Raw genomic sequence first — 11,955 nt, forward strand, 5'->3', positions numbered from 1 at the left:
TACTGCAGAAACTGTTAACAAGGTAAAGTACATGAGGACCAATCCGGCTGTAGAACTGGCTTACCTGTAATCCAGTCCTAATACCTGCAAGTGGTACAGTATTCCTTTAAGACTAATTGCACTCTAATTTCTGACTGCATACCTTCCACTGGAATCCCTCCATACAACATTTCCGTACAGGTGGTTCGACAGAGCTTCCTCCCTAACATCCATCTCTGGATTCCTTAAATCCGACTTGGATTCCACATCATGATATCCTGGAAATCTTATTAACAAGGATTTCTGTGTTCCCCTCTCTTTCCCCTCCTCCCTTTTCCTTGACATTTTTTGTTTTGTTTTATGGATGAAAACTTCCCAACCCCTTTCTTTCCCCACACCATGTCACCCACGGGAAATCTCCATTCCTTCCTCCGTGGCTTCCTACTATCCTCATCTCTGCGGAAAGCGGCCGCATGCCATATCGCGATATGTACGAGATGCTTCGAGACATGTCCCCGCCTCTAGGTTTGGGAAAGAAATGCCCGCCCCGCATCGCCTATAAGGTAGAATCTCACCCGCCCCTCATCTTCTTTCCCTTGCGTCTGCTTTCAACTGTCTAACACCATCCAGCTGCTGTCAGTGTGTCACGGTCACAATCTTCTGGGCTGCTGACGTCTGTTGAGTTTTTTGTAAGGCCCCCATGGCACTGTCATGCTCTGTGAGGGTTTGTGATCTAACTATATTCACTTGGACTTCAGTAATGCTGTTAAATGAAAAAGTTAGTTGCTAGTAACTTATTTTTTTGCATTTTCGGACTCTTTGACACTAATACCCATCAGTCCCCAGGTGGCCTGAAGTATGCAAGACCCGGTTAGCCAAAAAAATGGAACCCGTTTAAGTCGATCCCGTTTTTTTATCACATACTACAGTATTAATTGGCCCTGTACCCTAGAAACCGCCCATGAATGATACGGGAAAAGGCCGAAATGATACTGTGTCAAAGCCCAGGGCAGTGATACTGATAAAATATAGAGTTTAACCATGTCCAGTATCAGCCCCCGTAGCTGTCCACTCAGAGCTCGCTGCTCTGGTATCATGCCCATGAAACAACCAATCAGAGAACAGCTCACAAGTGCTTAATGCCTAGTGCTTCTCCAGTCACCAAAAAACCCAAACTTGATTAATGGAACTTTAATTGTCAGACATTGATAAGATAAGACTGTTGATAAAATATTATTGTTGAAATATTTTTGCAATGATTGTGTTTACACTGTTTATATATAATACATGTAATAAACTGAACATTTTCTGGAAACAAAATGGTCTTTTGATTAAATAGTACGTGATAATAAACTCATGATTAAATAGTATGTGATAATAGACCTTCGGTCTCGGGCTGATACTGGCACGCGGGGGCATGATACTGGGCCTGATACCAGACAAACCATGTGATAACCTATAAATGTCAACCAACTCATCAAGCATACCTGTCAATGACAATGTCAGTGACATTGCAGCCCCCAAATTTCCCTTTTCTGAACCATATACACATGGTTCATTATGCCACAAATGACGATGCAATCTGTGTTGTACTGCAGCTAAACAGCCAATAATTCCTGATTTCCAGTTAGTTTTTCCACATTTTATGTCTAAACATGTATGAAGTGGGTATCTGAATAAACATCAAAAATAAAAAAAAATGAATAACAGTTAACATTTTCTGATGATCTTGATAATTATTATATACTGTGTCTGTAATGAATACTCAATTGTGGAGTGACACCGCCCTCTAGCGGTGCAATACTCAAAACAACTGCAAGTCTGTAGAAATTAGCAGCATGTCCTAGCCTAGGGTAATCCTAGAAACCAGGGGTCACCAACACTGTGCCCACTTTGGACAAACAAAGGACTTTTTTTACTAGGCAGGTGAAAAAAATCACAGAAAGGTGTTCCCTCTGACTTTCAAATATGTGAGCACATAAATAAATGTTTCTTGTTTAAAAAAAAACTGTTTTTGTTACTATTATTGTGGAAAATAATTAACATTGATATGTGAGCAGTCGCTTCACATAGTGTTACTACTACTATTCCTTTTTTTTCTGATTACTAAAAAGTGATCCGTGCTCACAAAGTAGCCCTCGGCATCAAAAAGGTTGGTGACCCCTTGCTATAAACTGTCCATATTACAAAAGGTCAATTATACCACAGATGTCAATCATAGTTTAACAATAGTTATTATGTCTCTGGTTGTGACTAGGTCCAGACTCCTCGTGCATGTGGAGGAAATCGAAAGCAAATTTCGTTCAAATTTTGTCAACAACTGCTTAGATTAAGATTAAGATTAAGATATGCCTTTATTCGTCCCTCAGTGGGGAAATTTGTATTGCACAGCAGCAAGAGTACAGAGTCAGTTAAGCAGTACAAAATACACAATATATATATAATATGTATATAAACAACCCAAGTATTAACAAAAATCAACAGTTTTTCCCAGAGTTATATACAATACAGTATGTAGATAATATGAAACGAGATGAGATATACATATAACCAGTCTATACACTGAGATCTTGCTAGTGAGTTAATATGAGGCATTATAGAAATACTTCACATAGAACTTAGTATATTGCATTTAGAGCCCTTGCACATGCAGGTTGATCAGATATTAGGCCTACATTGATGTCAGTCAGGCAGTCTGAGAGGCGTGAACTTAAACGGGTTCCACTTTAGTACTTCCAAGAGGAAGTTTGGTGGCTATTAAAACTAAAACCCCTAACTCAAACTATTATGGTAATAAAGTCATAATTACGAGAACAACATTAATATGAAGAATATCAATGTAAAATAATGTCGCCGATGTCGGATATTGTTGTTTTGTTCCTAAGAGCAAAGCTTACGATGTATGCACGTTCCCCTTTTCCAGATGACTCCATCTTTTACAAATTTTGTGTCTTCTCTGCTCTCCCTCTGTGGGGACTTTTAACATCTTCCTGTCTTTTTCGCTTCATCGCTGTCATTGTTCATTTTTCCTTTTGCAATTGTTTCTTTCCAATGCTACTGGGTTGTGTATTTGGACATGCATGCGTCCCTTGCCTGCTTCACCGTGAATGTGTAGTGTACTGATGGATGCATGCATGACTGAATGAGATGCACCATTGGTCAAATGGAGTCATGCATTGATGCTGATCACTGAACAGTTGATATATGGTGTCAGTACATTATTACACATTACAATGTTTTTGCACGACTCGGGGTTATTTATATGTTAGCTTAAAAGGGCTAGGACCTGGAAATATTTGCCAAGTCTTGCAGAACATTGGGTCTTCAGTAAAGAAAGGCTCTTCAGTTTAGATTCTGGATCTGGGAGTCCATGTTTTAAGACTGGCTGACTCACACCAGCGCCATAGAAAATGGATTGTCAAATACTCTGTGATTCCAGTCTCTACTGTCAGTCAAATGGTGATTGTTTCTATTTTTTCCCTTTTTCTATTCTTAGCGTTTGGTAAGGATGAACATGCCTATTGCAGACGACAACACGGTACATTTCACCTCCACGCTCATGGCCCTGATCCGCACAGCCCTGGAGATCAAGCTGGCGTCCGGTGAGACAATCCAGTCTTTATTTGCAGCAGGAATGATTGCACTGATCTTTATGTGAAGAATTCTAATGATGTGGAATGCATGTGTGCTCCTCTGCAGGGGTTTTGGCACAACATCTGTGTGATATTGACCTGAAGAGAGAGCTCAACCGAGTCTGGCCCAACCTGTCACAGAAGTCTATTGACCTCCTGGTGACCCCACATAAATGTAATACCAAGTTTTGTATAGGGTGCAATCTAAAATTAAATCAGGCTAAATGTCTTTATTTTGGGTGTGTTAGGATTACCCAAATTATTTATTAAATTAAGCAAATATGAGAGAGAATATTTATATGAGGGGCGGCACTGCGGTCAAGTGGTTAGCGTGCAGACCTCACAACTAGGAGACCAGGGTTCAATTCCACCCTCGGCCATCTCTGTGTGGAGTTTGCATGTTCTCCCCGTGTGTGGGTTTTCTCCAGGTACTCCGGTTTCCTCCCACATTCCAAAAACATGCTAGGTTAATTAAAATTGTCCATAGGTATGAATGTGAGTGTGAATGGTTGTTTGTCTATATGTGCCCTGTGATTGGCTGGCGACCAGTCCAGGGTGTACCCCGCCTCTCGCCCCAAGACAGCTGGGATAGGCTCCAGCACCCCCGCGACCCTCATGAGGAAAAAGCAGTAGAAAATGAATGAATGAATATTTATATGAGCTGCACGGTGGTGAGTGGTTAGCATGCAGGCCTCACAGCAAGGAAATCCGAGTTCAATTCCAACCAAATCCATCTCTGTGTGGAGTTTGCATGTTTCCTCTCACATTCCAAAAACATACTAGGACTCCAAATTGCCCATACGTAGGTATGAATGGACAATTTGGAGTCGCCAATTAGCCTAGCATGTTTTTGGAATGTGGGAAGAAACCGGAGTACCCGGAGAAAACCCACACATGCACAGAGAGAACATGCAAACTCCACACAGAGATGGCCGAGGGTGGAATTGAAACCTGGTCTCCTAGCTGTGAGGTCTGCGCGCTAACCACTCGCCCACCGTGCCGCCACCTTAAAATATTCTCTATTATAATTGCAGCACAAGTTCAGTCTGATTTATTTCAGATAGTGACAAATACAAATCTTTTGAGAGTCTAATTAAACTTCTGGTTTCCATTTTAAATATGGAAACAAGTTTTAAGAATCTACCTTTTTATGGTTATTCTTACATCACTCTTGCATCATCTAGTGCACCAGTAAAGGAAATGCATCTCTCTGCTTGATTCCAGACAATGAACTGACGGTGGGGAAAGTGTATGCAGCTCATATGATCTTTGATTATTACAAACAGAATCGTGCCAAGAGACTCCAGCAGCAGAATCCTTCAGGTGGACCTCAGGTACGTTAATGACTTTAGTGAACTTCGCAGTAGTTGGAGTAGTTGTGTTTAGTTTCAATTTATTTTAAGACGCAAATATAGGTGTCATATAAATGTTATATTAAATTGACTTTCATGTTGATAACTGCTGTGGCTTGTCTTTGCAGAGTAAACTCGGGGCGTTGTTCCCTTCTATACTTCCACTTGGTCACATACAGGAAGTAGAACCCCCCATGCCCAGTCCCAAACAGCTGCTGCCTTTGCAACCTGAATCAGAGCCGAAGACGTCACCTCTGCCACCTCTTACATCCACGGCCATCTCTGTTAGCAAGGACACAATGTGAGTGCTTTACAGCAGAATATTTAGAGTTTTTTTTCCCCATGTAATTTATATCACGGTCAAATCTCTTGGGACGCAACATTATTCAGGTTTAAACCTCTGATAGCAGATTTAGGACCTAAACGGATCTTTGTGTTGGTAGGAAAATATAGGAAAAGAATGAGATGACTTGACAGAATGTTTTTGTGGAAAAATAATTTGATTAGGCTGCACGGCGGAAGAGTGGTTAGTGTGCATGCCTCACAGCAAGCAGACCCAAGTTCGATTTCACCCTCTGCCATCTCTGTGTGCAGTTTGCATGCGTGAGTTTTCTCCGGGTACTCAGGTTTCCTCCCACATTCCAAAAACATGCTAGGTTAATTGGCGACTCCAAATTGTCCATAGGTATGAATGTGAGTGTGAATGGTTGTTTGTCTATATGTGCCCTGTGATTGGCTGGCCACCAGTCCAGGGTGTACCCCGCCTCTTGACAGAAGACAGCTGGGATAGGCTCCAGCACCCCCCGCAACCCTTGTGAGGAAAAGCGTTAGTGAATGAATGATTTAGACACCAGGCTGCATGGCGGTCGAGTGGTTAGCACGCAGACCACACTGCTAGGAGACCCAAGTTCAATTCCACCCTCCGCCATCTCTGTGTGTAGTTTGCCCCGTGCATGCGTGGGTTTTCTCCGGGTACTCCGGTTTCCTCCCACATTCCAAAAATATGCTAGGTTAATTGGCCACTCCAAATTGTCCATAAGTATGAATGTGAGTGTGAATGGTTGTTTGTCTATATGTGCCCTGTGATTGGCTGGTGACCAGTCCAGGGTGTACCCCGCCTCTCGACAGAAGACAGCTGGGATAGGCTCCAGCACCCCCCACGACCCTAGTGAATATTTAATAAGTGGGTGAGGAAAATTTAGGGCTAGGTGATCGGGTTCCTATATTCGAAAAAAACACAATTGAATCTGTAAATTAAATTAAAAAAAAATAAATAAATAAATAAAAATGAAATATTCAAAAAATTAAAAAAATTCTCACATGCCCACCACCCTCGTGAGGATTTTCTTCCAGAAAAGCCACAGACCATCACACTACCACCACCAACATGCTAGGTGCCAGGGTGTACACCGCCTCACCGCCAGAAGACAGCTGGGATAGGCTCCTCGTGAGGATGAAAATGAATGAACTAATTTGATTCAAAGGGTCATGCTCAAGGGTCAAGGGTCATTGATGTGTTCAGGTCAGAATAAAGTCACAAAAGAGCGTCTGTGTGACGGTGTGGGTGACACCGCACACATCACGCCCTCAACCGTGACAAAGAACATCGAGCCATTTGCCTTCACTTTCCAAATTAGCTGAGCTGAGCTGTTTCTCTACACAGACTTGACCAGAGAAGTTCCATAAAACATTCCCAGTCTGGTGACGTTTCTCAGGCAGCACTGAGAGCGAAAGGTCGCAGGAAACTCCAGCGAGGACAGTCAGAAGATGTGCCATGTTCCATAAGGCCTCAGGTTCATACACACACACTCTCACCCCCACAACATAAAACAATTAACTATTGTTTTTCCATAAGATGCATCAGGAATTGGCGTTGTGTATGCTGTGTTTCTAGGAAGCCGTTGAGATGAAGCCAGTTGAGGAGAACATCTCAGACACAGAGGGACATCGTGGATTGGAAGGTCAAGGCAGAGCAACGTCTCTGCCTCGACTTAATGCTGAGTTCTACGTAAGCGCTATTAATATTCACAATGTCTTGTCTTTTATTTGCTTTCAACTTTTTATATTGATAATGCCAGATGTAAAAAGTAGACACCGTGGATCTTAGTGACTTTTAATTCGATGACTGTTCGATTTATGTAAGCTGGTGAAAAAAACCAAAATAATTGACACACCTATGTCTAATGGCCAATTATAACACCCCACCAACCCTCCTGTTAGCTCCAGAGCCCCCTCCTTTCTCTCTTCTCTACACTCCTGACACAATCCAGACCTAAATATCCAGACCTGAACCCAAAACACTCCTCATTCGTTCCTCAGTGACCGCTGTACCTTATTGAGACCCATCGAAAGTATGAAATATGTACATACTCAACACAAATGAATGTAAGACGATTCATTACTGCCGAAGCTACAGCTTCCAGAGCCATGCCATACACAACTATGGTGCGTTCAAGGACCGCCAAGCAAAGTGAAATCTCAGCGCTTGACCACAATACATTATCTGTGAAGCATAAAGACATGACCAGTGTTTGGCATGTTACTTTAAAAACGAGTAACCACTCGAAAAAGTACTGAGTTACTCCACTCCAGAAATAACTAGTTACCAGTAAAAGTAACTATTGCATTACTCATGCCGGCTAACTACCCGACCCCCCCTCGCGCGTTGATTTAGGTTCCTTACACAAGACATGGACAAAGATTTTTTTCGGGGACATTCGACGTGTACATTTTTACCTTTGACCTCGACGAGGTTAAAGTAGTGTGTGTACTTTCCTTTGGCAAACGTTTGTCTTCTCACTAGAGTCCTCCTCACCTCACTCCACATGTCTCGCCATGTTGTATCTACTACCGGCACTTCAGATGTGCTCCAAACACCCGCCCACCCAAGTTCTCTGATTGGTTGAAAACGCAATCTTACTAAACCTTAACCAATCCTCATTGGTTATGTGCTCTAAACACCCGCCCATTTACGTTCTCTGATTGGCTGAAAACGCAATCTTACTAAACTTTAGCCAATCCTCATTGGTTATGTGCTCTAAACACCCGCCCACCCAAGTTCTCTGATTGGCTGAAAATGCAATCTTACTAAACTTTAGCCAATCCTCATTGGTTATGTGCTCTAAACACCCGCCCACCCAAGTTCTCTGATTGGCTGAAGACGCAATCTTATTAAAGCTGAGCCAATCCTCGTTGCTTATTGGTCATCTCACCTCCTCTCTTGTCACTTTGCAACACTCTCACTGCGCTGCAGATTAACTATGAAGTCGGTGATATATTTTTAGGCGGCTTCAGTAACATTCAATAACGGGGTGTGGAAAGTGGTAACGGCGTTATGCTGACATTAAGAGTAATTAGTTAGATTACCCGTTACTGAAAAAAGTTTTCTCATTTCTCATTTTCAGTCCACACATCAATTTATTTTTTTAAATTGTGGTTAATTTTTTGTTCCATTGAATACACCTGAATATGTTTTGTGTGTGTCTCAATCCCTGCTCTCCCTGCATTGCCTCACATGTGCTGTTCTTGTGTTTATGCTGCTTTTTGTGTCTCTTTTGAAGGGAAGGTTGGCATTATTCATAATAAGAAAAAAATGTGATAATTGAATACTCCTTTGCATCGTTTTTTCTATCGTTTAGCACCAGAAAGGTGGAATTTCACCAAATTTTACAAATATGTTGCTATCATCATGGTAATGCATGAACATGTGACCAGGTCTAACATTTGTGTATTTTAATCATGTGAAACGCTGTGGCAGGTATTTGTACAATCTAGCTTTATGAAATGGAATACGGTGGAACCCGCTGAAGTCGACATCCCTCGGATTGGCTGACTGGTGTCGACATAAGCGTTTTTCGACATAAACAACCCATGTGCTTTGTTACATGTTGATTAGTGTTAATAATAGTACAACACATGTCAACATAACATCAGCTTTTTAGTCATAAGGACATAGCGGACCGTGATTCGACTTAAACGGGTTCCATTGTATGTGAAAGGAAAAAAAAAGATGGCCGACTGCCAACCTTGAACTTCGCCGGTGTCTGCTCTCCTTTTCTGTCGTCGCTTTCTCCTTATTTGGATGGCCATTGCTAATATTTTGCCCACCTCCCTCTTGTGTGTGCTGTCTGATAGCGGAGCCACTCTCGCCACGCCCCTGGGACCCACCTGGCAGTATGTACCACCTGTTGTGCCACCTCTTTGTTCTTCTCCTTCCTCGTCCTCCTCTCCAACGTCTGTCTTTGTGTCTTTGTGAGCTTTTGTCATCTCAGTGCAGGGTTTTGCGACCTCGCTCTGCTGTATTGGGCAGTATTGCATACATATTGCATACATATTGCATACATATTGCATACATGCAGAAATGTGCATCTGTTATAGTACTACTCTTTAAAACTGTGTGTAGTGTACTAGTAGAATGTAATGTACTGTGTACCTTGAGTGAAAACAAAGGACAGTCTTTCTACTTTCCTGCTTGGAAATAACAGTTGACCTTGTTCTTCTGTTGTGCAAAAACATACCAAATCAGTTATTGTATTCGATCCATTGATTTTTATGGAAGAAGTAAGATTTTAAGACCAGATACAATAACTGAGATGTTTGTTTTTGTTTTTTTTCTGTGTTGTACTATTGTGGTTCTTGAGTGTATCTACTGGATGTACTGTGGTATGGGAACACATTCAACAGAAAAAACAATTCAAGGTTAATGTGACCGGTTCTCAAGCCACACTGATATCTTATTATAGTATTTGCACATTACTTACAGACACCCAGGTAGAAGCGTATTAGAAAGTATTCTGGAAGAAAAGCATCCGTATGCTATGTATCATTCAATTGGAGTCCTGAGCTGCGTCATAAACTCAACTCAATGAGAATAGGTTTTGTCAACAAAACAACCACCACCCCTCATGAACTTAAAGGTAGCGCATGTTAAATATTATACTGTATATAAAGGTAGCGCATGTTAAATATTATACTGTATATATTTTCACCTGTAAGTCGCAGGACCAGACAAAGTTGGAAGAAAGTGTGATATTTCTCAAACAAATTAAACCATTCAAATATTTCAACATTCACAATATCCATGATAAATGGACTAGCAAACTAATTCTAACAAGTTCCAAAGTTCCAAAAATTCACACTTTTGCTTTACGTTCACATTTTTCATAACACAAATTCCCCTTGAATTGGAGAATTTTTACCACTTCCACATGACTCAACCTCATCTAAACCATTCCAACATTCAGCCCATTCAGGCTAACGGTTTTTCATTCATTCATTCATTCATTTTCTGCCGCTTATCCTCACGAGGGTCACGGGGATGCTGGAGCCTATCCCAGCTGCCTTCAGGCGAGAGGCAGGGTACACTCTGGACTGGTCGCCAGCCAATCACAGGGCTAACAATTTTTCAAAATCCACATTTTTTACAGCGCAACTCCCCACTGAAGTCAATAATATTTTACCATTCCTCAACCAATCCAAACCATACATAGTCTGACTCACAATTATCCAACTTGGGTTGCACGGCGGACAAGCGGTTAGCGCTCAGGCTAGGAGACCCAAGTTCAATTCCACCCTTGGCCATCTCTGTGTGTAGTTCTCCCCGTGCATGCGTGGGTTTTCTCCGGGTACTCCCATTTCCTCCCACATTCCAAAAACATGCTAGGCGACTCCAAATTGTCCAACTTCCAAAATTCCTTGCTAATTCCATAATTGCACTAAGTCCACCGTTAAAACATTGAAGTCATTTAACATTCATGGCCAACAAATTAACAATTGAACACATTCCCAAAATTCCCACTTTTTCCTTAATTTAATTCCTTTACACAAATTGAAACACTCTTTGTACATTGCTCATCTTATTCAAATCATATGGGACGTCCCGGCTATCACTTAAGCACATTTCAAAAATTCCAGGTGTCTCCAGAATTCCTTATTTAAAGGATTTCTCAATATTTCAACCATTCCAGCTTCCAAAACATTCATCAAAACGTAATTTGCCATCTTTCAAATATTTCCACTTATCTTTACTTTCACATTTTCCATAAGACAAAGTTGAGAACTCTTCCTACAGCCACATTTATCAATAAATTATCAATAAAACCATTCCAATGTCAAAACATGCGGATACTAGTAGTCCTAGTAGTCCTAGTAGTCCGTAGGTGTATATCTGTAAGTGCAGAAGAACGGCAGTCTTTATACAGGAAGTTGTCTCCCATCATTGTGCGTGCTGTGACTATTTTGATGATCCAGTCCGAGTGATTTGGGTCAGACCACCGTCCGACATGCCACCGCTCTACGCTCTCTTCACTTCTGTCATCTGCTTCTTTTGAATTCCCAGCCAATTGTGGACCTCAGCCCTATAAGACGATCCGCTTCCTCGTTGACCCCACAGCACAAGCAGGAGGTCCTTCTAAAGGACTACAACTTGACACGGCCAGACCACCCTCCATCATCGATACGACCAGGCCCGGTCCAGGGCCAGGACCGAGCACATCATCATCATCACCACCATCGCTGCCACAGACGCAGGGACAAGGAAAAAGACAAAAAGCAGAAGTCTCTTGATAGATCAACTTCTGTACAGCAACCGAGTACTGTTGGTAAGACAAACCGATGTTTTTCCTGTGATGTCATCAGACTCTTCATTTTCTTGCTGTATGTAACACATTTATAATGATTTCTTCATCATAAGCGTATGGCATCAATCCCATATCACGAATCCGTCAACATGGACCATATTACCTCTGCTTGAGCATCAGAGATAGTTATCGCATCAATGAGATCAGAAATGGCCAGACCCTTGAAAAGGATGTGCCCCTTGTTGTGTGGTCTACACCCCCCGCATGTTGAGTCACTTTATAGCTGTCACTATATATCATACTGTAGCTTTCAGCACTCTGTCCATGAGGGACACCAACATGGATGTTAACATCATCAACAATTATCACATGGTCCAAGTCAATAAACTTTAAGATCGTGTACATAAATCAGGA

At 41.8% G+C, this 11,955-nt stretch overlaps 1 protein-coding gene across 4 annotated transcripts in view; it reads left to right on the plus strand.

The window, feature by feature from the left end:
- Positions 1–11,955, plus strand: part of cacna1bb (calcium channel, voltage-dependent, N type, alpha 1B subunit, b) — a 169,797-nt gene that overhangs the window by 146,268 nt on the left and 11,574 nt on the right. For 2 of the 4 annotated variants that reach the window (XM_078794212.1, XM_078794214.1), the window contains 9 exons: positions 446–542; positions 3,476–3,581; positions 3,679–3,786; positions 4,836–4,945; positions 5,092–5,264; positions 6,627–6,756; positions 6,858–6,971; positions 9,098–9,136; positions 11,301–11,562. In XM_078794212.1, the coding sequence (XP_078650338.1) occupies positions 446–542; positions 3,476–3,581; positions 3,679–3,786; positions 4,836–4,945; positions 5,092–5,264; positions 6,627–6,756; positions 6,858–6,971; positions 9,098–9,136; positions 11,301–11,562 (1,139 nt within the window). The remainder of the gene's footprint in view (positions 1–445; positions 543–3,475; positions 3,582–3,678; positions 3,787–4,835; positions 4,946–5,091; positions 5,265–6,626; positions 6,757–6,857; positions 6,972–9,097; positions 9,137–11,300; positions 11,563–11,955) is intronic. The other 2 variants (XM_078794215.1, XM_078794213.1) reach the window with 1 other exon arrangement.

This window comes from Doryrhamphus excisus, linkage group LG10 (genome assembly GCF_037039965.1).
Source record: "Doryrhamphus excisus strain RoL-2023G ecotype Guam linkage group LG10, RoL_Dexc_Guam_v1.1, whole genome shotgun sequence".
Lineage (NCBI taxonomy): Eukaryota > Metazoa > Chordata > Actinopteri > Syngnathiformes > Syngnathidae > Doryrhamphus > Doryrhamphus excisus.